The sequence below is a fragment of the Canis lupus genome, chromosome 16, assembly GCF_003254725.2.
Source record: "Canis lupus dingo isolate Sandy chromosome 16, ASM325472v2, whole genome shotgun sequence".
In the NCBI taxonomy this organism is placed as follows: Eukaryota; Metazoa; Chordata; class Mammalia; order Carnivora; family Canidae; genus Canis; species Canis lupus.
The window spans coordinates 54,389,181-54,416,732 of NC_064258.1; the positions used below are offsets into that span (position 1 = coordinate 54,389,181).

Below are 27,552 nucleotides of genomic sequence, written 5' to 3' on the forward strand. Positions count from 1 at the left end.
AAAATTTTTTTCTTTAAAAATCTAAAAGAGGGGAATCCCTGGGTGGCTCAGCGGTTTAGCACCTGCCTTTGGCCCAGGGCGCGATCCTGGAGGCCCAGGATCGAGTCCCACGTCGAGCTCCCAGCATGGAGCCTGCTTCTCCCTCCTCCTGTGTTTCTGCCTCTCTCTCTCTCTCAATCTCTCTATGTCTATCATAAATAAATAAATAAATAAATAAATAAATAAATAAATAAATAAATCTTTAAAAAAAACCTAAAAGAATACTTTTTAAAATAGGCTGAAATACTATCATTTCTTTGAAAGATTGAGAAAACTGCCTTATTCTTTCTCCCCAGCACACATTACCTTTTAATTGCTTTTTTTTTTTTTTTTTTTTTTTTTTTTTTTTTTTCCTTTTAATTGCTTTTTAACAGTGTAATTATCAATAAAAATTTAGAACAAATTAGCATGAATGAAAAGTGGCTGATTACAAAGAAGACAATAATACTTAAGTGTTCATATATACAAAAAAAAGCAAGTATTTATTGAGTACTTACTATGTGCTAGGCATTGTGCTAGGTGCTGGCAAGTAATAATAGTCTCATCATTTTCATGATCCTTAAATCCAGAAGGAATGCAGGCAATTATTGGAGAATAAAGAGCATCCAGTGGTTCCTTAAGTGAAGACTAAATATGCACTTGACCACAGGTGTGAGCCACATAACAGAGTTGGACAAAGTGGCAAAAAACAAAGTAATTATAAAAAAGAAATTAATTAATTCACCTGGATGAGTCTCATGCATTTTCACTGAAGAGACTCTAAAGGGGGTTGAAAACAAGCTGTAAATTATGAGAAAAATCGAGTGTTGTGTAAAGAAAATACAGGCTTACACAGTTTTCCTTGACAGAGTTTAAATATATTGAAAATATAGTAAAAGAGAAATGCCCCAATAAAAAAAAAAAAAAGGAACAGTTTCAGCAGACTCTCATTAGATTTAGCTTCAAATGTTTCCAGTACTGTTAATGAGAAAATAAATAGGCCCATTCTTGCTGAAGGTCATTTGATGACATTCATCGAAATTTTAAGACTTTACCCTAGGCAGATAATTAGACATATTCACAAAAATAAGAAATAATATTAATTCCTCAAACCAAAAGCCACCTGGACATCATCGAATAGGGGACTAACTAAATAATTAATGATATACCAATACGACAACATACATATCATAATCATTTAAAATCTCATAGAATGGTATTTTATGATATGAAATGATTACCGTGTGCTATCTGTAAATGAAAACAAAAGGTTAAAAGCAATCTGAATAATGTGGTTGCATCTTGATTAAAACTGTGTTTTTAGAAGCAAGTTGGGAAGGATTTACAACAAAATGTAATGGTTACATTTGCAGAATATCATGATTTTTTTTGTTTTACATGTTTATTGTCCTATTTAAAGGCCCACTCATAACTGGATAAGACAATACAGTGATTGTTGCTGTATTGCTGTATTGTTGCTACTATTTCAAATATTCATATTATTTTATGAAAATGTAGACAACAATTCCACAGTTCTTTTCAGTTTTAGAAGGTAACTTTGAATTTGCTTAGTTTATTTTTTAGTATTTGTTATGGACCTCTTATGGATCAATAGCCCATTAGTTACACTCTGTGCTCTGGGGTTGAAGATAGAATATTACCTGATAAAGTTTCACTGAATATTCCAAAGGACTGAATTTGCTTCCTGGCTTTTTCAGTTACTGATTTTAACTTGAGGCAAAGCATTTAATCTCTGTCTTAGTCTTCTTGGGCCACCATAACAAAATGCCATAGACTGGGTGGCTTAAACAATAGGAATTAATTTTGTCCCACTTTTAGAGGCTTACAGTCCAAGAACAAAGTGCCTACAGAGTCAGGTTTTGGTGAGAGAGCTCTCTTCCTGGCTTGTGGATAGCCACCTTCTCACTGTATGCTCATATGGCCTCTTCTTGGCACGTGTTTGGGGAGAAAGAGCTCTCTTTCTTTCTCTTGTTATAAGTCCTCCAACTCTACCAGATTAGGGCCCTGTCCTCATGATGTTGCTAAACCTTAATTACCTCCTAAAAGCTGAATCTCCAAATATAGTCACACTGGATGTTAAGGGTTCAACATAGGAATTTGTTGGAGGACAAAATAATCTTATCTTAGTCCATTTGTGCTCCTATAACAAAATACCACAGAGTGGGCCGCTATAAACAACTTTATTTTTCACAGCTCTGGAGGCTGGAAGTCTAGGATCAAGGTGCCAGCAGGGTCATGTTCTGATGAGGGCCCTCTTCCTGGCTTATGGCTGGCACCTTCTCACTGTCTCTTCCCATGATGGAGGAGCTGGGATCTCTCCAGAGCCACTTTTATAAGGACACTAATCCCATGCATGCGGACTCCACTCTTCCTGCTTACATACCTCTCGAAGGCCCCACCTCCTAATATCATCACCCTGGACACGAGGACTTCAATACATTAATTTTAGGCAGGCACAATTCAGCCCACAGCACTGAATCTCAACACAATGGAAATAACAGTCAGGGTTCTATTAAACACATAGTTTGGGTCAAACTCTTCTCACACAGGCCCATTTAACCCACTGAAGAACTAGAAAATGTAGATATCATTGCCCCATTTTATAGATGATTTAGCAACTGAAACTCACCAAATTGCAATAGCAAATATATGATAGTCAGATGTCCCATCCAGAGCTGCCCTCCTCCACAGCCCATTTTGAACCCCACTATCCAGCCCCACATGACCGCTCAGACAGAGTTCTTAGGAACATGAGCATGATGATAGCTGAGGAAGCAGGAGGAGCCCACTATGGCCCAGTGCTGATTGAGACCCTGATTTCAGAAAATCCAGGTTTGAAGTCAGTCCTGGCAACACAGGAAGGCCACACAGCTGACAGGCTCACTCCTAAGGAGTCAGGGAGAAAACTTCTGAGCTGGGCTCTACGAGGAGGTCAGGAAAAAGCCAATCTAGTTTAATAAAGAATCCGACCTTGAAGATTGTCAGACCATCTTTGAAAGAGGACAGCTTTCTTTAACTTCCAAATTAAATCTGGCCTCAAGCTCTCATCTCTTAGGCTGACTTGGAACTTTATCTTTTTAATAATTTCCCCTCCTCCTCTTCAACTTTGTGCAGAGGTGGGAGCTGAATGTTAGTGAGTAGGGAGGTGCACCAACCCCATCAATCCACAGGCTTCCTGCTGAGGAACCTGCTGTTCAAACCCATTTATCCCTTGAAACAAGTTGTGCAAATTTGGGCCTGATGTCAAACTTTAGGCATGCAATATTGTCCTGCAGATGGGGACCTCTCCTCCAGTCCTATCACTTCTCTCATGTGGCCAAAGAGTGGACTTAGGCTCCTGCTGGCCTCGTGGACTGGCATTTAAAACCCTGTCTAGTGCTCTCGGCCTCTCCCTCCCTCCCCGAGTTCCTTTGCCCCTCTTCTCTCACACTTCCTCCTGCCTCTTTGTCCTTCTCTTGGCTGTCTTCTCACCCTACCAAGGTACCTTGCCCCAAACTGGCATGGAGCTCTCCCCATAAGGGAAGCTATCTTCAAGCCACTTCTGCTGTTTGGACTTCTTCAGGCACTGTGAGCAAAGTAGGTAAACCAACAAAGCAGATATACCCAAGTAATTACTCTGCAACGGAAGAATGAGAGTCGAGGGGCTCCTGGGTGGTGCAGTCAGTTGAGCCATGGACTCTTGGCTTCTGCTCAGGTCATGATCTCCGGGTGGTGAAATCCAGCCCCCAGTGGGACTCTGTGCCCAGTGGGGAGTCTCTTGAGATTCTCTCTCCCTCTGCCTCTTCCCCACTGTGCTCGCTGAGCTCTCTATCTCTAAAATAAGTAAAAAAAAAATTTTTTTTAAAGAGAATCGAGCAGGGGGAAGATGATATGAAAAAAGACAAAATTGGGGGAACATGTACAACAGTCCAGTTTAATCACAGGGTATGTGAAGGCAAGTAATAAGAAATAAAAACTGAAGGTTTTTGAACAGCAAGATTGTGGAGGTGTTTTCAGTTGTGCAAGCTGAGCATGTGTGCCCAGCACGGGCCATGGCTGCTATGGAAACGGGTGCCTTTTCTAATTTTCCTAAAGGCCTGGCAGGAACTCTAGATGCTTTGGAAGTTTAATTCAGTGGCAGTGTTAAGAATGGTGGGCTAGAGATGGGTGTCAGGATGACCATTTAGGGAGACTATAGTCCAAATTGAATTCAAAAGGAAGCAGACCATACGCTAGTTTCCTCTGTGTATCTCTGGCATCTAGAAGGGTGAAAATTGCCCTAGTAGATCACCACATGTGTTTAATAAATGAATAAATAGTGGATGAATGTGAAAGGCAAGATTACCGCTTTAAGGAAGTACTGTCAGGACTCACTGATGCAGAAGGCCAGAGGCTTGGCACAATGGAAGAACCAATGGATTTTGGAGTGGAGCACCCAGGCTCTAGAGCAGCTCTACAACTCATGAGATTCTGGACATTCATTGATCAGGCGATGAACATTATTCATGTGCTAGGTCTTGGGGACACAGAAATGAACAAAATATACCAAGTCTACTTTCCAAGATCTTACGTTCTAGTGGCAGTAAGTACTCAGAAGGAAAAACAAAGCAGGGTAGAGAGAACAAAGACCAGGATAAGAAGGACTTTTTCATATGAGGTGGTCAAGGAAGGGCTCTCCGATAAAGTGACCGGCCAGTGTGGAGCAGAAGTCAGAGAGGAAGCCACGTGCAGGTCTCAGAAAGAAGCAGTGCAAGCAGAGGGAATAGAAGTACATCTGGTGGGTTTGAGGAGAAGCAAGGAGGCCAGTGTTGCTGATGGAAGGGGTTCCAGGTCGAGCCTGAGATCAGAGAGTTGCCTGGAGACACTTGGAGGTCATGACAGGGACTCTGGATTTTACTCTGGGTAAGAAAGGAAGCCATTGGATTCCCTCTGACATAAAAAGGGTCATTTTGGCATCTGTGGTTACAACAGACTGATGGAAGGGTACGAGTGGACACTCACACAGGCCAGTGGGCAGACTTGGAAAAAGCCAGGTGAAGGTAATTGGTGGCCTGGATTAAAGTAGCAGCGGTGAAGGTTAGGAGACAGTAACCGAAGTCAAATTATATTTGAAAGGTAGGTGCGAAAGACTCACTAGGGTTTGCCTGTGGGGTGTGAGAAACAGAAGCCAAGGATTACATGCAGGTTTCTGGCCCCAGGGCACCTGGATGAGTGGAGTTGCCAGGTACTGATAGGGAGGAGGTTTAAGAGAAGCAGAGCATGTGTGGGTTTTTCTGTGTGAAGTCAAATTGTTTATTTAAATATCCAAGTGGAGAAACTGAAGAGCCAGCTGGAAATTCAAGTCTGGAACTTCAAAATGAGAGCTGGTCTGGAGATATCAATCTGGACTAACCTACATGTGGATAATATTTATATCAATGGGGCCAGAAGAGATCTCCCTACAGGTGAGTGTAGACAGATGCTAGGACTCCGCTTGGGATGATGAAGGTCCATGAATGAGAATACTGGGGCGATAGTATCTATCTCTTCACAAAGAAGCACATGAGACAGTCAACACGTCTGAAGTTTCCTGGAAAATTATTGTGCTTAAATGTAAGACCACACGATGAGTGCCAGGCGACAGGGAGAATGGTATTGTTTAAAGCAGAAGAGAAGCAGAAAGAAATAACTGGTTTTGATGAGCTTGGTTTTAGAAATGTATTGAGGTGCCAGCAAAATATCGAGGGGTAAACTTTGAAATTGGCACTAAAATTGGTGGGAGAGGCCAGGGAAGTGCTCTAGACTGGAGAGTAATCCATACAGATGAGATCACTGTCCCCAAATTTTGACCATAGCCTATCTCTTTATATCTCCTACAGGTATGTAGACAAGAGGAATAAGATGAACAAAAGCCTCATAATCCTAAATAAGTTAGGTTGTCCTACTTCCTGTTTATGAGAGGTAATAAAAAGCTGATGGGGCAGATAGTTGTTTAAAATGGAATTTCAGTTGTATTGTCAGGTTTCAGACGTGTTTGGTACCATGCTAAGTACTTCGTATTCACTATAAGCCTGTGACGTGCATAGACCTATCCTTCCCCTCATGGCTAAGAAAACTAATGGTCAAGACGTTAAATCACTACAGAGTTCACATAACTAGTATCTGTGCCGGAATTTGAATTCAGATCGGTCTGAAGAGGTCCAGTGTGCTCTGTCCACAATCCCAGTGACGAGTGACAGTTCCCTGGGATGACTGGGTAGTCTCTTCCAAGAGTACATTGTTACCTGAAGAGGGTCTTAAAATCGCTTTCTCTCTTGATTTTGGATATTCATAAATATCATGGGGACTCCATTGTCTTCACTTCGTAGGAAATGTCATCTTTTTTTTTTTTTAGATCAACCCCAGCACATTTTTCACTTAGCTGTTGTTGTTTTGTTTTGTTTTTTGTTTGTTAGGGTTTTTTTTTAATGTTTGGAGCCAGACACTATCTTCTTAGGTGATAATGAAAGGATCCTAGACCATGAACAAGAAATCAACTAGAGTAAGTTGCAGATCCATGCAACTCTCCATTAATACTGGAAGTTCCCAGGGTACAGCTGGCGGTTTCAGATCTGGACTAGATTTTTCTGAGGAAACTTTCAGAGAGGCTAGAGGAATGGAAAGAAAGGAGAGTCTCAAGCTTGGAAGAGACTGGTTTTAACAGCATGTCACTTCTTGTCAAGCATGCCCTCGTGGGTTTATGTGGCTCTATTAATGTGATTAAACAGGAAAGTACACAGTCAAGGTCGGGAAATGCCTGGTGTTTTTTAATTATTTTGTAAACCTGGGAGTAGGGATGGGTCAGATGTTGAGCGTGAAGCTTATCTGCATTTGGGGATCTTCTTTAAGCAAAATAACATGAGATTACAACAGCGTCTTAAAAACGTGCAATGGGGGGGGGAGGTGCAATGGGGGGTGCAATGCGTGTTTCATTGGCTTCATGGTGCCTCCACCGCCATTAGGAAGAAGTTTGTTAATTTAATGCCTTATAAGCAAAGGGAGCTGTAAAATGCATTAACATCTGGCACTGATCCATATGTGATGATCCCATTGCTTCCCACATCTCCTTATAATTTCCTGTCTGAGATGAGTTTCCTGAATTTCCTATTTTGGGACCAACTGAGGAAAGTGGGTGTGACCCAAACTCAGAGAGCCCTCTGCACCACTGCAAGGTTAGCCCTGGAGTGAGTTTACATCCTACTGCTGTGCCTGGGAAGGGGAGCCAGGAAAAATTTTTTTCTCTAAAAAGGGAATTGGTTTCATCATAGCCATGGGCAGAGATCTAATTGTAATACTTTGATTTTATTGCAAGGCACACACTGTACAGAAAAAAATAAGTTAGGATAAGCAATTTGTCAAAGAGGAACGATCAACCAGAAAAAGCAGTTTGGGAAGTGAGGTTTTTCCCAAGCTGTTTTTGGTTTTGGAGGTGAAAGGTCATGTTACAAAGAGCTTAGAGCTCCCTAAGATGGCCGAATGGAACTAGCAAATGACAAGTGATTTTTTTTAATGCTTATAAAAATTTAAAAAAAAAAGATATGAGTCGGATTTACCTCAACAGTGGCTGGCTTGAAGTGCCCTGGGGAGATGGTGATTTAGGTATGGTATAGACCCTTACCAAACTGGATTATTATCTAAGAAAGTAAATGTTTTTGCTCTTGCAACACAATGTTTACAGAACAGGGCAGGCGCTCTCCCTGTGAATTCTATATCAGATGTCTGGGGGCTGATGGTGTTTCTAAATATAGTCCAGTCACCCTCTTGGGGAGCCACAGGGAGGCCTTCACAGTAGGCATTCGATTCGTGTGGGGAAAGTTACAGGTGTTTTGTAAAACAAGTGTCATGCTGAATAACTTTATCCGGGAGAGTTAAATTGGACATTTTAAAAATCATAGCTACCCAGTTCCAGTCTGGCAAGATTGTAAAGTCACTGAACTGCTGTCTATGAAGATATGTTTGATTTTGCTTGGTTTCAAGAAAGCTTATAAATCTTTTTAACGTAAAGCATACCCATATGGAAAGGTAAGATATTTTGTATTGAACACATTGTTAATAGAAATTTGCAGTTGCCGAATTTCAGATTGCGAAGGCAAGAAATAAGGAGGGGTGGAGACTTACTTTAAAATGGGAACTGGAATATGATCTCGTATCCTTTGATTCTCACATGTTACCGGATTACTTTCAGAGATTCTTCTACGGCGGCATGACAAGGAAGCCAGTGAGGTGGGGTTGCTTGGGAGTTAAGTAAGTGGAGTTCAAACAAACACAAAACTTTTTGCATTGAGTCCATGCATGTCCTATAAGTCAATAGATGGACGAATCTTTATTTCCTATAGATTTCTTGGGAAAGAAGAAAAATGCAGCAGCAGATGTTGATTGTTGGCTTCAGTGCATTGATAAATATTTCAGTTGCTTTATTTGGTTTAAACAAACAGATAGCACTGAAAATTATTTTAGTCAATAGATGCTGTTATTTATGGTTTGAGTTTCTCTAGTTTGGGAGAAAAATGATTGTTCCCTAGGATTCATATTAGAATCTCCCCTATTTACCAGTTTGTTTAGCAAAAAATACTAGTTGGTTCTTTATTGTGCATTTCGAGAGCTGGCCCTTTACCTGCTTTATCCCCTTCTCAATCCCATCTCATGGTTGATGGCGCTTGTCTCATTTTTTGAGGAAACTGAATCTCGGACAAGTTAGGTGACTTCATGGAAGCCACTGTCCTAAAATGGGAGGCAAATCCTAGCCTGTCTGGCCACTCAGTCTTTTTCCTTCTGAGCTTGTGGACTCTGGCCCCATAAACTCCTCCCTTCATTCTCCAGCTCCCTGCGCCTCTTCTTGAAAGAAGAATGACTGGCAGCAGGGGGCCCATGCAGGTGTGCAGAGCTGAGCCCATCCCAGGAAATACCAGGGCAGCTAACTCTCATTCCACTCTCTCCCTGCCTGATGGGCCAAGGGATTCCTCATCCAACACTGCCTACTTCCAGTGGTTTCCTCACTGACACCCACCCACACTTTGCTGCAGATGGCCATGACATTAACTCCCTTGTCGTGCCATTGGAGGTCATGTTAATAGAAAGACTAGCAAAGACACATAGGTAAAATCTGGCTTCAGCCTTTTTTCTCCTCACCGTAATAGACCTAAGTCTTGGTGATAAAGAAAATGGCAGTGGGACAGGAAGCTGGGGACCGTCTTGACCAGAAGCATGGCAGTTGGGGTTTGGGGCACTACATTCAAATACTTACGTCTCTTTATTTTGGTCCTTCTGTGGCCTGTTGTCTCAATGACCTTTTTCCTTTTTTGTTTCCTTTCTTTTGTGAAGCAAGCCATGCTGAAATTACTCAGACATCTAACACCATCATTTTGATGCGCAAACACATTAGTATGGAGAGAGGAGTATCACGTTTTCATCAGCGGCAAATACTGTTAGCTTTGCTGCCCATTAAAGGTCTTCATAAAAATGCTAGATAGAAACAAGCCCAAGTGAATCCAGAAGACCATCTCTCTGAGCTTTTCCCAATCCCAGCATCTGGTTAATTGCCCTTTAGCTGGTGGCAGCGAAAGAACAGCAATAATGATTCTGCATCGTGTAATTCAACATACGTCTTTTAGAGCTACATTAGGGAAATGAAATTTATGAAGCCATTATACAGGGGGAAAAACATGATCATTATAAACACAATAAATAAATAAATAAATAAATAAATAAATAAATAAATACTACAAACGATTACTTAAACTCCTATATTTAAGCCTTGGTTACTTTATCAATTTACTACCGTGCTGCTGAGTAAGCCAAACTTAGTGGTTTTGCATATGTGATCTCTTTGGAAAGCTAATGCTATAATTTTCTTATGTGAGCATTCACAATAAAATTGATATTATGTTCTGAAGTCCTCCAGAATTTCACTCTGCAATGAAGTTGCTTCCTTTAATGATGAAACAAGCAGGTGTATGTGATTTTTAAAGCATCAAATTTCATCTTAGAAGCTGACACCGGAAACATAGCTGTTCCCTTAAATAATATCATTTATTTTGGTGCCTTTTACACTTTATTCAGTAAGAACTAATGCTCCAATTTATTAAGAACCGTTGCTTTGGTGCCAAACTTGGCTCTGTCGACAAATGTTTTTTGGTGTGCATTATTTCAATTCTCCTCTTAATACGTAATAGGGGTGTCGCCTACTAGAAACAAAGATTATCCCAGAGCTAATAACAGTAGCTCTTCTTCCAGTTGACAGCTCAAAGAATTGGATGTTTGGCTTGCTGATCCTCTTAAATAAGCAAGAAATTATGCTGGATGGAAAGAAAACCAGTGCAGTGTCATAACTAGGAGGACCAGCTGTAGTTAGAGTACGTGACTCTCCTTAAATGATAGAACCAATAATCGTATACATTCAAGCGAGGGTGAGAAGGAAGTGAGAGAATGCACACAGCGCTTGCACGCCCGTCGTGCACCTAGTCCTCACTATTCGGCATCAGCTACAGGTACCGTTCCTGGCAAATCCAGAGTCAGTAGAGAAAAAGCTCTGGCCTCTGCCCTTAGGATTTGTACCTTCGATAATATCTCATAATATCCCTGGATGTAAGACGAGGTGGCTGATTGGCAGTTGACTTCTGGCCTCTCCACCCAGTTCACTTGGTCATTTCATTAACCGTGTGGTATGCGTGTGACCCACATTTTATTCAGTGGAATTGCTTGGACCTCACTTTCACGGTGTTTGGGCAAAGTTCTTCAGTAAGACCACAGTGTAGAAGCCTAGGGGTACGTGTAGACTTTTTCGAAGGTATGAACAAGCAGGGGTAGTGAAGTGGTCTCTAAAGTACAATTCCTTACTACGTGTCCCCTGCTTTTCCTGACCCATTTAAGAAGCTTTGGACAAAAATGCTTTTCATGAAATTCACATTTCTAACGGCTAAGTGGCTTTATTTACATTGCACTTGGCTGATCAGCAGGGCTTTGAAAAATTAGTTGTATTTATTGTATCCCATGGATCCAAAATAGAACGAGGTAGTAGATAAGAAGAGAGACACTAGTAAACATGATCCCGTTACGGTGGGAAGATTTTCTCCTTAGTCAGCATTGCTTCCATTTATCAGCCACGGATACCCTTTAAACTAATGTTTTTCTGATTCGCATAGTCTGCATGTTTAATCACATTAAAGGCCTCCAACATGATCTCTCATGTCCCTTAAATAGACTCAACAATGCTGATCCTGTTTAAATTACAAGAAAATCACTGTGCAGCAGCCCAGGATCGTGGGGAGCCTCCTGGGCAGGCCTCAGGAGGGCAGGCGCCAGGGAGGGGTGCGGGAGGCAGTGAGGAGGGGGGTGCGGCCAGTCAGGGCCTTTTTCAGCCGGGCCGGGCTGGGGGGTGCAGTGCCAGGACGCACTGACCACTGGCTCGTGGGGACAGGGAGCCCGGGAGCTTTTCGGTACCGTTTCCGACACCGACGACAGTCTGCTCCTCCCAGCCTTGACACCTCCTTCCTTCCTTCCTTCCTTCCTTCCTTCCTTCCTTCCTTCCTTCCTTCCTTCCTTTCCTCTTTCTTCTTTCTTTCTTTCTTTCTTTCTTTCTTTCTTTCTTTCTTTCTTTCTTTCTTTCTTTTCTTTCTTTCTTTCTTCTTCCTTTCTTTCTGAGATTTTATTTATTTGACAGAGACAGAGATAGTGACAGAGATAGCACAAGTAAGAGAGGAGAGAAGCAGGCTTCCCCGTGAGCAGGGACCCCCACCCAATGAGGAGCTCCATCCGAGCACCCTGAGATCAGGGCCTGAGCCGAAGGCAGATCCTTGACCTACTGAGCCACCCAGGTGCCTGACACCCCCTTTTCTAGGGTTATCCCGGCTTGTTTCACCGTTCAGGACTTAGGAAACCTCATAATTAATTAATTATTAAATATTAATTAGTTAATAATTAAGCAACCTGTTGCAGCCCCTGTAGGGCTCAGGGCAAACTGTCAGGGCAGAGCAGAGTGGGGGTACAGAGGGGAGACAGCAGGCTGGGCATGGGACGTGGAGGGTGCATGTGCAGCTGCTCCCCCTGCTGCAGGTGCCACACACACACACACACACACACACACACACACACACAAAGGGTTTTCTCTGGGTTCTGTTTGAAAAACCATGACACACATTTCTGTGGCCAATCTAGGGACCTTAATCCCCCTCTTCTTTGGAGACCTGTTGAGGAGGTACGGCAGTTCTGGGATAGGTCGGTTCCAGAAGATGCCTTGTAGCCTCGTGTGTTGGAAAGTGCCAGTCAGGTCCCTGCAGGCGGGAATTAGATTGTCCATGCTCTCTGGGACAGGTGTCTCGGCCACCAGGCCGGGGTCTCTGGGGCAGGTGTCGCAGCCACCGCATCGGGGTCTCCGAGGCAGGGGTCTTGGTCATGGCATCGAGGTCTCCACAGCAGGTGTCTTGGCCACTGTGTCGGGGTCTTCATGGCAGGTGTCTCGGCCACCAGGTCGAGCTCGGCGTCACAAGAGCCAGTCGGTCACATCCTCTTAGGGGCAAGGCCAATGACTCACACACCTTGTCTTCTGTCCTCCCCGCCAGGCTCCTGGGCCGACCGGTCCCCGCTCCACGAGGCAGCGAGTCAAGGCCGCCTGCTCGCCCTGCGGACGCTGCTGTCACAGGTAAGGTAGCACCGTGGGCTGAATGCGCCCCTCCCCGCCACCAGGACAGGAACGTTCAACAGTAATCGACTCCAAAATAAATAAAGCGGCCTCCTAAATGTCACCGGTTCTTTTTCGTCTTAACCCCCATATCAGGTCCCTGGTTTCCATTTATCTTCGAAATTTCCTTATACATATTTTGGTAGAGCCTCGTGCCTTAATATTTCAAGCTTCTCGGGGCGCCTGCGGGGCTCAGCAGTTGAGCCTCTGCCTCTGCTCCGGGGGTGACCTTGGGGTCCCAGGATCGAGGCCCATGTCGGGCTCCCCGCAGGGAGCCTGCTTCTCCCTCGGCCTGTGTCCCTGCCTCTCTCTCTGTCTCTCAGGAATAAATAAAATCTTTTTAAAAATATTCCAAGCTGCTCATACGGTATAGTTGTTCACGGGTAGACACGTTTCAGCCAGAAGTCATGGGCTGTACGGATTATGCGTTAAGCCCTTCAGATGTGCCTGGCTCCACGGTGTGTGCGGCTGATTGCAAAGGAAGTTTGAGTCATGCAATATCCAAGAGGCCCCATCAGAGCAGATGCCTAAGCAATCTTTTGTACATGAAGCTGTAGCCCGGGGTGGACTCGACGGAGGGGTCATCCCCCCACCCGCCTGCTCCCCAGCCCCATCGGAGGGAAGAGGGAAAGTGGGGACTCCTTACTGAAACAGAAAGTACTCTGGCCTGGCCTGTGCATTTGTGAAATTTTCCAGCGTGACTCAAATGTAGAGCGAGATCTGGAAGTCACTGACCACGTGCTTCCCAGTGTCAGGGAGAAAGGGGTGCTCTCAGGTGGCCGAGAGGCAGGGGGGGTGGCCTTGCCCAGTGCACACAGCTCGGCGCCGGGACTCGGGGCACAGAGAGTCCAGGCTGGTACTTACTGCGAATCACAACCTCTCCGAGCTTCATCTTCTTACCCATCGAGGGAGCATGTGGGACCAGGTGTCCTTTAGGGCTGTCCAGTTCCATCCTCACCGTGTGACCATTTGGTTTGCATCATCACTTGATGGGGGGAGAAAAAAACACCTGCAAAAAAATGTCAGTAAATTTCTAAAGGTCACCCCTCCCTCCCCCTCGAAACGGTCATGTAGAGCTTCCTTAGGATATTTGTCGACAGGTGGCTCATATCCACTGACACGCCTGCCAGGAAGAGTCAGCGGCCCCCAAAGCCCCAGGGTGAAAGGGAATGGGGACCTTCCCACCCACTCTGCCACCTGGTCACCCCCACGTGCAGCGGTGAGGAATTGGCTCCCCCAGTCTGACTGAATGACTGGACCATTCAAAATCTTTGAAAGGGGAACTTGAGAGAACTAAAAAGTTGCCACCTGCTAGTGGCAAAGATTTGGGCTGGTTATTTTCTTGCCTTCATTTTAAGAATCCTGGCGACCATGCTGGCATGACAGACCGTGGTGTTCCTTAATACTCTCCAGGGATCTGGCCACAAAACCCTCCTACTAGGGTGCTCAGCATGATTGTCAAGAGACAGTGAGTCATCAAAAATGGCAGGAAGGCAAAGACTCTCACGTCTCCATAATATTTCATTATTTTAGTCTGATATCAGTGGTTTCATGGAGTAAAGATGTTTAAAGTGTTTACTTGGTTTTGATTGGATAGTGAAGTACAGGGGCACACGCTCCATATGCTCCACACCGTAGCAGTAATCGCTTTACATGCATCGTGTCCTTTAATCCTCATGATAACCCTAAAATTTAGAGGTTAATGTACTCATCCAAATTAAAATAATTACTTTATTGTGTAACAGGGCTTCCAACCCAAGTGTAACTGACTTCATAATCAGAGCTCTGAACCACTAGTATAGACCTTTGTCACTCCTATCCAGCGACAGAAAGTCACAAAGCAGTTTCTTACAATTTATTTATTTATTTATTTTATTTTGTTTTACATTATTATTTTTTTTTTTCTTTTAGCTTCCTACAATTTAGAGTGTTTTTTTTTTTCCCCCAGTCTGGACTAACCTCTAATTAGCCCCAATCAAAACAAGTGAGCCAGCCTATAAACAGTCTTGAGTTCTACAAAAGAAAAAACAAAGCAACAATAACAATTGAAACAACTCATAAAGACCAAAGAAAGTTAAGGAAGCAGAACTTAAAATATTCAGAATCTCATAAACAAAATGCTTAAGGCGCTATGGGGTTTAGATATGGTGGTGGTGTAAGAATGAGGAGTTTCGACAACTGATTGACTCTGGCATCTGAACTGGCCCCTCCTGTTAAACTTGAACCCGATTTCCTCAGAGTCTTTGATCTCACATGTCACTTTCAATGACATTTATAAAGATGATTTCACATAACTTTTTGCTCATCTTTCAAAATTATTCATGTCATATTTAGGGTTATAATGTAAATGCAGTGACCATAGACCACATCACCCCATTGCACGAAGCCTGCCTCGGAGACCACGTGGCCTGTGCCAGAACTCTACTGGAAGCTGGAGCTAATGTAGGTACCTGTTAAAACCATCAGGGGATCCCTGGGTGGCTTAGTGGTTTGGTGCCTGCCTTTGGCCCGGGACCCAATCCTGGAGTCCCGGGATCGAGTCCCGCGTCGGGCTCCCTGCATGGAGCCTGCTTCTCCCTCTGCCTGTGTCTCTGCCTGTCTCTCTCTATCATGAATAAATAAATAAATAAAAATCTTAAAAAAAAAAAAAAACATTCATCATTGAATCACCTCTACTAAGAGAATTGAACAAAGTTCTCCTTTCACTTTTCTTTCCTTCTTAGTTGTTTTCAAAAATAGTGGAATAAAAAAATCACATTGCTCCGGTCCTCTCAAGGCTCTCTAAGAAGGATTTCCCAATCATTGCAAAATGGGTAGCATGCTGCATAGTAACGTAGAACATTCTGTTAGTTCTTGCCTGCTTTCATGATTCTAAACAGCAACAGGTGGACCTGTTAGGTTTTCCCGTCTTTTGGATGATTTCCTTTAGATGAATCCTCAGAGAGAGAATTTCCAATTTCACTGATTTCCATCGCCACCCACAAGACGACCTACCTCATCACAAACTTTTGTCAACATTACATTTGCGGACTGTTTTTCCCAATTGCAAGGCACCTAACCATTGAATTCGTTTTTGTGTATTTGATTCTTGAGTATGTATTTATTGTCATGACATCTGCTAGCTGTATGCCCACTCTTGCAAATTACCTACCACATTGTGTTTCTGTTTACCTCTTGGCCTTTAAAAGCTTTGCTTACTGATGTGTATGAGCTAAATATATGCTGTCATATTTACTGCACACGGTTTCCCAAGGATTTCTGGTGGGTCGTATAACTTTTCTGAAATGCCCTGCGTCCAATCACGTAGGACTCTGAGTCTCATTCTTGAATTTTGGTTTGGTGTAGGTAAACGCAATCACAATAGATGGTGTGACTCCGTTATTCAATGCATGCTCACAAGGCAGTGCCAGCTGCACAGAACTTCTCTTGGAATATGGTGCCAAACCCCAGCTGGAGTCCTGTCTTCCTTCTCCCACACACGAGGCCGCCAGCAAAGGTAACTTAGTTCTCCGGTTACGTGACAAGGGGAGAAAGTCCCTTTAGCAGCATGCAGTGTTCCATCTTTCTTTCAATGAGTCACCGCAGGGGACCAGCACGAGGTCAGGTGCCAGGGGATGGGCGTTGAAGAAAAGTAAACTGATCTCTACTTTGTGTTGGCAGGTCATCATGAATGCCTAGAAATACTGATATCCTGGGGCATAGATGTTGATCAAGACATTCCTCACTTGGGAACTCCTCTGTATGTAGCTTGTCTGTCCCAGCAATTCCACTGCGTCCGGAAGCTTCTTTATGCTGGTAATTTTCTCCAAAACATCTCTCATTCTGTCCATCCACATAAGCAACTATTCAGAATTCTATGGATTTCTCTAAATAATCGGTATATCTCATTGTGAAAAATGTTCTTGGGGCACCTGGGTGGCTCAGTCAGTTAAGCATCCGACTCTGGATCCCTTGATCCCAGCTCAGTTTTTGATCTCAGAGTCGTGAGTTCAAGCCCTGCATTGGGCTCCACGTTGGAGCCACGTGGCTCCACGTTGGAAAAACACATGTTCTTATTCTCAGCATCGTTGCATGTAAATCTATAACCAAGAATAAAAGCTGGGTTCTTGGTAATTCTACTTCACCCCACAGTCCCAAAGCCCTACTGATAAAGGTCATAAAATTTAAAAGCTCAAGGTTGAATGTTGCCAGATATATATCTATCCATGAATAGATCCACCAAAGGAAGTTTTAGGGGTAGTAACCACCTAGATACCTTATCTTGTCCCAATCAAGATCAAGTTCTTGTGGGATCTTGTCCCACAAGAACTCACGCGCTTTCCCAGACTTTGTCCTGCCCTGTTTACCTAAAAAGACTTAATAGTTTTTCCTCTTACTTGAAACAAAGCAGGTCCTCATGGTTCAGCTTTAGCCTCCTGAGAAACGTGTCCTAATCTTTTGAGACCATAGAGGCGTCTCCCTCTATAGGAATGAGACCTCTTTTAAGGATTATGTCCATCCCCCCACCTCCTTTCCTACCACAGTGTCTCTCATGTGGTAGGTGCCTAAAATATCTGTAAAGTGAATGAATGGAATTCCGTGCTCTCCACTGTTTCTGCAATCATCGGGCCTCTGACATATAGTTTTAATAACCCCTGTGTGTGTGATTCACATTATCTTAGCTAAATTATAAGCTCCTTGTAGGCAGTTCTGCTCTGCTAATAATCGTTGGCACATTGTTATTTTCTGGCTGTGATCTCCCATGAATTCATAGAACTATTTGTAGAACTTTAACACCTTTTTTCTTTTACTTTGCTATGAATATTATTCTTTCCAGCCAATATTTTATGTGGGGTAAAAAAGATACTGAGAAAGTGCTGCTAATGATTGTGGATTGATTGTTATTATCAGGCTCTGTTCTCCCATAAAATTGACATCAGCCACAGAGTTTATGCTATCTCTGTGAAGATTTTGTTATAGACTATCATTCTTTCACTAAACATTTTATATTTGTTAAAAAGTATGAAAACATTACATTTATTGAAATTTGAAAGTAGCAGGAAGGCCTAAAGGGACTCTTAAAATGTACAGCTTCTCGTAAACATCATTAGTTTTATTGATAGTCTCAGAAAACAGAGTTGAAAAGGACTTGTGCATTTTTTACTGATAGATATTTCTCAGTGTCGTAACCACTTATGTACTAGAAAATGAAATTATTATTCTTTCCAGTATTATACAGTATTTATTCATTGCATTCATTGAACGACCATCATGTGCCAGGGCTCGCACTAAGATACAATAACTATACAATAAATAATTTAACAGGTAAGATTTTTTTAATGTAAGATTAAAAAAATTACTTTGCATGTAGAAATACAATGCGCTGGTATACTTAAGAGGCCCAATGCCTTTATCTATTTATTGACTCACGCTATATGAGTGAGAAGTGACAGGAAAATCTATATTCATGTTACCTAAATGGCTCACATGTCTAGATTCATGAGTTTTCCAGGAAACAAAAAGAATTCTGTTGCCTTGGGACACTCCGGGCGGCTCAGCGGTTGAGCATCTGACTTCAGCGCAGGGGGTGACCCCAGGGTCTGGGGATCGGGGATCGAGTCCCGCATCAGGCTCCCTACAGGGAGCCTCCTTCTCCCTCTGCCTGTGTCTCTGCCTCTCATGAATAAATAAATAAAAATCTTAAAAAGAAAAAGAACTATTGTCTTAAATGAAACGAAGAAGAGCAACCAGCTCTTGAATAATCCTAAGAAATCTCAATCATGATGAAAAAGATAGAAGCGAACCTGATTATGTTCTGTTTATTTATTTATTTATTTTTTATGTTCTGTTTATAATACTAGTTAATATGATTACTTTGGGGACTTGAAAAATTTTTTAAATATTTTGTATTATGGGATCCTTCAAACATAGAGAAAAAATATTAGAGAACATAAGCATGTGCATTATCTACTCAGATGTACCAACTTTTAAGATTTAATATCTGGAGAGAGAGAGAAAGAGAGAGCGAGAGAGAGAGGGAAATAACTCATGACAGAAGGAGGTGAGGTCCTCTTGCTGTTACACCTTTCTACCAGCTCTGAGGTAGCTGACTGACCGGCCTAACAGTTTTTGTTTGTCTTTATCACCATTCCTTATTTATATGTAGGTGCTGATGTACAAAAAGGCAAGTACTGGGACACTCCCTTACATGCTGCTGCCCAGCAGTCCAGCACGGAGGTTGTAAACTTGCTGCTAGAATTTGGAGCAGATATCAATGCCAAGAACACAGAGCTCCTGCGACCTGTAGATGTAGCTACTTCTAGCAGTTTGGTGGAACGATTATTGCTTCAACATGAAGGTAAGTAAGAGTACGGGGGCATTTAAAAACACAAAAACACATTTGCCTGAAATGGATGAGACTGAGAAACGTTTTGCTGGCATGCAGAATGATGATGGTGCAACATTGAAAATACTTTGTGTGAAAGCAGATCATTTTTTTTTAAGCAGATCATTTTTTGACTTAGGTTCTACCTATAAAGAAGATGTCACAAAAAAAAAGATGTCACAATGACCTTCATTTTCCTTTTTTTTTTTCCCATCTTACCTGAACATTGTATTTTTAGAGGCATATTTATATCTTGGAGGGATATATCTCTTTAAAGAGATAGAGGAGGAGCAGACTCCCCTCTGAGCAGGGAGCCTGGGAGGGGGAAGGGGGGGGATCATGACCTGAGCTGAAGTCAGATGCTTACCTGAGCCACCCAGGCACCCCAATAAATAAATCTTTTTTTTTTTTTTTTTGGAAAAGAACCCATATAGAATACACCACAATCATAATAAAAGCTTACAAATAACAGCAACATAAATGCTTATGCAAATAGCCCTGGTATAGTGGTCATACTACCCTACTTTGCTTCAAAGCACAGTCGTTTGTTTATGGCTTATTGCATGCATTTTACAATCTATAAAAATCCGTCCTGATCTTAATCAACAAATACTTTGCTGTCTTTTTGTAGCTACTCCAAGCACTCTTTGTCAGCTTTGCCGACTCTGCATCAGAAACTACATAGGAAGACCAAGATTGCACCTTATCCCACAGCTCCAGCTGCCAACGTTATTGCAGAATTTCTTACAGTACCGATAAGGCAGTAAAATAATTCTGATTACTTTCAAACTCATTTCTATTTCATCTGCATAGTGTATATTTCATATTAAAATACGCTGATGATAGAGTGCAAGTGAATAGGGGGCTCCAGGCAAGAGGTGAATTTAAATTTTAAGTGCACTAGTGAGTACTACTCCTTTATGCCTTTTTACCATTTTTTGGACTAGAGCATATTTAACATCCCTATATGTTGTTAGCCATTCCCATGTGCCTTTGGGATTGGGGAGTGGGGGAGGCAAATCTCCATTTTATGTCTTTTTAAAGCAAAAAAGAAAAATCACTAAATCTAAAAAATCACTCTTACTAAAATCACATATTTAAAAATGCCTCCATTCTCCAAATAATGCATTAACTTTTAAATGTTAGCCACTGTAATTGATTCTTTCTCTCTATATTTTTCATATTAATGCAAAATATGAGTATGGTTTAGAAGAGAGCAACTGATTTCCTTTTTGAAATAAAGCTGTCACCCAGGAGCCCCGGTTTGTTGCATGTGCACCTGTCGTTCTGATGATCAGTTCATGAAGAGCAAGATAAAGTGCCCCCTCCCTGCAAAGATCTCACTGTCGCTTCACCACCTTCAATGTCCCCATTCCAGAACCTGGTGGGTCTCCAACTATGGCTCCTCCCGGGTTGTCCTGAGATGGTTGGAACATTACACCCCTGCCAAGGCTATTTTAGGACCTCCTCCTTCTCCAGGGTAGCCTCTGAGGGTCTCTCTGCAGTGCTTTTGTACCTACACTCTAGCCTTCTTCCTCCCCAGAAACCATCGCTGGCTGGTGGTGCCAGGAGCGAAGAGAACCAGTTTCATACCCGATTGATAAAGAGGCCCTGGGGGATGCTCCAGATCTCAGGGCTGGGCAAGGCTGCGGAAACCGGAAGACCAAAATCTCCTTAAATTGTGGGGTTTTCAAAGAAAAGAAAAAGGGGGTACCTCTTAGCCAACCAAGAGGGACCTTATAAAATTTTCCTCATGCACAGACCTTCCTAGGGCTATTTCCTGTCCTACTAACACAAAGTGAGGGCTTGGGGTAGGCTGTATTAGCAAGGGAGTGTAGAGGTCCAATGTGTCCTCTGCAGGGATTAATGCTGTGTTTATTGTCTTCTGCTTTAACTGTATTTCAGGGCAGGAGAAAACACAGTAAAACAAATTTTGTGCCTCCTTTGCAATTTACACTAGATTTGAGGCCATCACAGACTAAGAAAGAAGATAATCCGGATACTTAACAACCGTGTGAAGTAGAAAATATTTCAATGGGTTTTATAAGCTTAACATACTTTGATAAAATATTTTGATCACTATTTTAATAACCCAGGGGCTTATTTTCCTTTCTTCTTAGTTCTTGGCTGACTTTTGGAGACCCATGGGAAAGAAACTATTTTGAATGTAACCCCAAAGTCACTAAGATTGAATTTATAAAAAACCATGTTTAGATTTTCAAAAATAGAAAAAGATGCAACAAAAATAGAAATAAGGCTGTAGCACGTTTGTTAAAAAAAAAAAAGTCTTCTATGTGGCTACAGAGTTTTGAGTCTATTTTACGAATATCTCAGCCTAACAAATTTGTAATGTCCTCATGAATAATGTGCATTTAGTTTCTTTATTATAGAGTAACCTCCTTACATATGATTAGGTATTCAAACTCTTCTAGTAAAACAGGTTTCTACTAGTATTTTCCCTGAGCTAGAGGCGGTCTTAGAGCGTAAGGTAATATAATTTATCCCTTTTCATTGCGATTTAATATTATAAATATCAAATATTAAAATTAAAATGGACACTTTAAAACTTGAGTATGCTGGTATCTTGTATCTTTGCTTGAGTAGGATTGTCTTATCAAAGAAGTGTTCTTATTTAAGTATATCATTTGTTTGTTAATATATTAAAGTGTGACTACTCTCCCTGGAATAAAACATCTTTTCTTTTTTTCTCTTCCAATTAGTATTTGATTTTCTAACTGAAGGTCGTGGAGAATAAGATTCAATTGCTCACATTTTTTCCTCCTCCAGTTTTCAAATCACTGAATTAGGAGTATTAAGAGTAGAGTAGTGCACATTGAAATAGATACCTGGAAGGTCTCCTAATCCGAATCTTATTATGTGTGTGTGTATCTGTGTGTGTGTGTGTGTGTGTGTGTGTGTACACATAAAGATCCAAGGAAAAAACTCTACAAAGGCAAAGACCAAGCCAAACCAAACTATTTGACGTGAGATTGAAGAATTCTAGTGAAATAATCATGGTATCAAGACACTGCTGAAACTTTTATTTTGTAGGAGAAACTATTTCATTTCAATTATCATTTTAACCACCGAGTATGTTTGATGTTTCAGAAGAAGTTAAATAGAAACGGTGTGAATGGAGGGGCCCTTGGGAATAGAAGGTCCACAGGTACTTACTGTGTTCCTCCCTCTGTAAAGGCCCTGAACCCAGCTGACCCTGCTTATCTATTTACAAAGTAATTTTATAAATTATTCCCTCTCCCTTGGCTTATCTTCACGTTTTTCCTTGAATTTTTCTGCTTTTGTTATTCTTATTATCATTTATAATTAGTTTCTTTTAAGGCCTGCCCTGTCCCTTAGAAACTTGAATAATCATCTTCAGATTTTTTCGGTGTTGACAATAGGAAGTTTATTCAGAAACTTCAGGTGAGTTATCACCCTTCCATCTGCTGTAGGGCCTACAACTCACTTCAGCTCTGGAGGTCTCCGTTTTCACATTTTTTAAAATGATAGGTTAAAATAGGTCAAAAATGATTTTTTTTAAATGATAGGTTAAAATGATAGGTCAAAATGATTACCATTTTGGATAGTGTGCTGGAATTCAAGGAATCTTTTAATAAGTAACTTTGGAAATTCAGATACATTTTTCAAAACACGTTTGGTGTATAAGAGGCCGATGGTGTAGGTACAAATTTTATAAACCACATATTCAGGTGTACAAAAGGCAACTTTATTATCCTAGTAAAACTTCCTGGTTATCTCAAGCTTTCCTTTCACCCAGTGAAATCGGGCCACTTTGGGGTGACTCATTCGAGTCACTGATTTCTGTCTCTTAAGTACACTTTTCAGATGAATTCAGTTAATACAAGCCTCTTTCTTCCCACTCCATTTCTTGCTGGGGGTGGCATCTGAATTCCAGAAGATTCTGTGAAACCCACTTTTTGGTGGGAGTGTGCATTGGCCAGGGTCTGTCCTCCAAAAGATTCATGTGTGTCAGGAGAGCGAGTGTTAGTGAGCAGGGGACAGATCACGAAGGGCCTTGAAAAGGAAGCTCACGGTAGGAAAGTCAAAGGACAATCATCATATGGTTTCACTCATACGTGGACTATAGGAAATAGTGGAAGGGATTATAAGGGAAAGGAGGGGGACTGAGTGGGGAAAATTAGAGAGGGAGACAAACCATGAGCGACTCCTGACTCTGAGAAACAAAGGGTTGTGGGAGGGGAGGTGTGCAGGGAAATGGGGTAACTGGGTGACGGGCACTGAGGGGGGCACTTGATGAGATGAGCACTGGGTGCTATACAATATGTTGGCAAATTGAGTTAAAAAACAAAAAACAGGCTTGATTCTCCCTGAACTCATCTGGCCTCCTTGCCTTTGCAAACCTTGTTCCCTCTGCCTGGGACACAACCTCCTCCATCCGCTACCTTTTTCCCTCCATCCGCTACCGTTTTCCCTCCATCCAGGAGCTTAAAAATGACTCTTCCACTTTCAGTTGCAAGTCTCCCTGTTTGAGAACAGGTTGTTTCCTGTTCAACAAAATGTTTATATCAAGTAAAGCTCTCTGAATTTTCTCTTGATAGGTGATAAGTCAGAAACAACTACTGACTTTTTCTTTTGAAGATTTTATTTATTTATTTGACAGAGAGAGAGAGAGCACAAGCAAGGGGAGTAGCAAGGGCAGAGGGAGAAGCAGGCTCCCCAAGAAGCAGGAGACCTGAGGGTGGGGCTTGATCCCCGGACCTGAGCTGAAGGCACTTAACTGAGCCACCCAGGCGCCCCCAGCTACTGACTTTGATGGTCGTTTGGCCTGTGTGGAAGTTGGGTGGACCTTACAGGGTGACAGTAAGTGATTGTAAACTTTATCAGGCAGTTACTCCAATTAGAGCTGCTTTTCCATTTGAAGTATCTTTACTGGAATAATCGCCCCAGTCCCTAGCAATTGATATGCGGCTCCTGATCTGGAAAGTACCTTCCCGCCCTCAAACAACCTGCAAGAACCACCAAAAGCGGCCTGCCTTTACTGAGCAGGCCCAGTAGTGCACATTCATGATCTCGCCTTGGGTCAAGGTGCTTTTCCTGCCTCTGCCACACGATCAGCAGAGGTGGCCGAGGGTCTTCACACCCCGCAGAACAGCCCGCGGCCCGCTCTACTGGTGACAGCTTGCTGCCTGGACCTGGTGAGCAGAGAGCAGCACTAGCAGGTTCCTCGGCTGCCTTAGGCAGACGCAGGCCAGCTGGTGGCAGAGGGAAGCATCACTCCTCCTGTGAGGCAGTGTCGCATCGGGCCCCGGGCAGGGAGACAGAAGTAACTCCACAAGTTAACCAACACGAACTGAATAGAAGGAAATGGGGGAACAGATCCGGACAAGGGAACAACTAACACTGCAACCGTCAAACTATCAGAAATAGATGATTCGGGAATCAACTGCCACTGCTAGGGAGCAGATTGAAGAAGCCAGGGTTAGAAGAGCCTAGAATTTGGAGGAAAGTTCTATAGAGGGACTTCGGAAAGGGGAGAGTCACTACACAGCTGGTGCCAACTCTTCAGGAGCTCCCGGAGGGGGGTGTCCCAGAGTAAAATCGGGGACCCTTTAAGGAGGGCCACTTCTCAGTGCTTGCTAAACACCCAAGGGAGGATGATGAAATCGTCTCCAGGGGAGCTAAAAAAAAAAAAAAGTTGGAGAGTGGAACCGGCTGCCCTTGCCAGGTTAGGCTTTGTTGCCCTGGTGACACCCTTGTGCACGCAAGCAGCAGGGGAACAGCAGGTCACATTCCCTGCCCTGCCCCTCCTGGCCTCCCGCTACCTCCCCCTATCGTCAGAATTTAGTAAAACTTTTAGCAAAGGCGAAATCACATCCTGGACTTCCAACAAGTTCAATACAGAAGAGTCTGTTTGAAACAGGTACCTGCTTACTAATTGGCACATTTATTCCCCAAAAGTTCTGATTCTTGGCAAGCCTCAAGCCCTAATCGACCTCCTTAGCCGTTACAACCTAAATCCTGGGTTAGGACTCATGCTGAAGCCTACATTCTCTAACCCTAATGATGAGTTATTTCCCAAAACTCATAAAAAAAAAAAAAAAAAAAAACAGCCTTCTCATGTCACAGGTTATGTCATCTGTGCTTCTGCTCACAGTACTCACTCTGTGCAGAACGGTCCCCGTCCCCCTCATCCCACAGATTTCCACGATTGTCTCAGAAACAATAATTTATAGGAACTAAGCACTTGATACGTGCTGCCCGCTGTTCTAGGATCTTTGCATATTTAACTTGTTTATTTAATCCTTAAAACAACCCTCTGAGGTAAGCCCTATTTATTTCCTCCTTTTACAAATAAAAATGGTTATATAACTCGCTCACAGTCACATAAATAATAAAAAGTAGACCTGGTGCTCCAAAGCCTCTGTCATCAACAATTTAAAACACTGCCTTATAAGATCCAAATCAAAGGTCACCTTCTCTGAAAGGACTCCTACAGTCCCTTAGGCCAAATTATTTGCTTCCTCCCTAATACTAATATATTTTTATCATGGCAGAGCTTTTCAGCGTACATGATATTTTTACTGATATTTATATCTGTGTACCTTCTATAAATAAATAATCTAGTACACAGAGGTCTAATACAACCTCCTGCCATCACAGTGTTGCATCCTGCTGTACAACACAGGTAGTCACTAGCCATATGTGGGTATTAAACAGTTGAAATGTAGCCAGTGTTACTCGTTTTATTTTATTTAAATTTATATCTAAATAGCCACAGGTGGCTAGTGGCTACAATATTGGATAGTGAAGATCTAGTGCATAACATAGCACAGGAGGGTTGCTCAAAAAAATTCACAGAATCAAAGAATCCTTCATGAGAAGACTTTATTGGGCAAAAAGAAAACACCTTCCTAATTTCATTTTTGTTTTGCTTTCAAACCATATACAGGCTCATATTGGCTTACTTTATTAATAAATGTGTATATGAGTAAACACTCAACAAAATATTATATAGCTCCACTATGACGATCTCATATTTTATCTTGCATAATAATATGCCACACTGATTTCTTTTTTTTGGAAACTTTTTAAAGTATTTTAATCACTTCGTTGTGTAAATATTTAATTTATAACTGTCGATGCCGGCTCTGCAATCATTTTCCCCCTCTGCATCGTTCACTGAAAAATCCCAAAAGACTATTAGGTCAGTGCCTGGCACCTACCAGGGACCCAGATAATTGCTGAATGAATGAATCCTATATACGAGGACATCTTTGTGAAATGCGAAAACTTACAAATTATTTTCGAATATTACGTAACTTTCATGAACGCTTAATGTAATAACTAAGGAAACATGTTAAGTCTGCAGACGTTAGACGTTCATTTTAATTTCGAAATTTTTTTCTTTGGCGTTTTGGAGCAAATACTCTATTACTTCCAATTTCTAAACAAAAACTGTCATATCTCCTGGAGACTCCTCATACCCTCAAAATGTTGAACTGCCAAGAGGACTTTGGCTGGGCTGAAATCACAATATTTTAAAAGTAAATTTCTAAGAGCCAGAGGTTTGGAGGGAGGCTCTAAATTCGTTAGAAGTGAGGCCAACTACTACTAGGATTGAAAGCGTCCACCCAATGAGGTCAGGGATCCTGTGCTCCAACCCAAAGCAGCTCCCCAAACTGGGGGACCCTCGAGGCCCTGAGCCCCCACCACCGCTGAAGCCCCGCCCACTCGCAGGCCCCGCCCATCTGAGGCTCTGCCCCGCCCACGAGGTCCTGCTGGCTTCGCTGAGGCCCCACCCCCACAGGCTCCGCCCCTCCCCGCAGGCTCCGCCCCGCCCACGAGGTCTCACTCCCTTCGCTGAGACCCCGCCCCCACAGGCTCTGCTCTGCCCCCACAGGCTCCGCCCCTCCCCACAGGCTCCGCCCCCGCCCCAGGCTCCGCCCCGCCCACGACGTCTCGACGTCTCGCTCCCTTCGCTGAGGCCCCGCCCCCACAGGCTCCGCCCCCGCCCCACAGGCTCCGCCCCGCCCACGAGGTCTCGCTCCCTTCGCTGAGGCCCCGCCCCCACAGGCTCCGCCCCGCCCCACAGGCTCCGCCCCGCCCACGAGGTCTCGCTCCCTTCGCTGAGGCCCCGCCCCCACAGGCTCTGCTCTGCCCCCACAGGCTCCGCCCCTCCCCACAGGCTCCGCCCCCGCCCCAGGCTCCGCCCCGCCCACGACGTCTCGACGTCTCGCTCCCTTCGCTGAGGCCCCGCCCCCACAGGCTCCGCCCCCGCCCCACAGGCTCCGCCCCGCCCACGAGGTCTCGCTCCCTTCGCTGAGGCCCCGCCCCCACAGGCTCCGCCCCTCCCCACAGGCTCCGCCCCACCCCACCCCACAGGCTCCGCCCCGCCCACGAGGTCTCGCTCCATTCGCTGAGGCCCCGCCCCCACAGGCCCCGCCCCTCCCCACAGGCCCCGCCCCGCCCCACAGGCTCCGCCCCGCCGCAGATG

The 27,552-nt window shown here is 43.3% G+C and overlaps 1 protein-coding gene across 2 annotated transcripts in view; it reads left to right on the forward strand.

Moving 5' to 3' along the window:
- ASB5 (ankyrin repeat and SOCS box containing 5) overlaps window positions 1–21,792 on the forward strand; it is a 52,031-nt gene extending 30,239 nt beyond the window's left edge. For both annotated transcript variants that reach the window (XM_025434046.3, XM_025434048.3), the window contains 6 exons: window positions 12,594–12,673; window positions 15,047–15,154; window positions 16,058–16,208; window positions 16,373–16,507; window positions 18,858–19,049; window positions 19,708–21,792. In XM_025434046.3, the coding sequence (XP_025289831.3) occupies window positions 12,594–12,673; window positions 15,047–15,154; window positions 16,058–16,208; window positions 16,373–16,507; window positions 18,858–19,049; window positions 19,708–19,835 (794 nt within the window). In that variant the 3' untranslated portion in view covers window positions 19,836–21,792. The remainder of the gene's footprint in view (window positions 1–12,593; window positions 12,674–15,046; window positions 15,155–16,057; window positions 16,209–16,372; window positions 16,508–18,857; window positions 19,050–19,707) is intronic.
- Window positions 21,793–27,552: the final 5,760 nt, after the last annotated feature.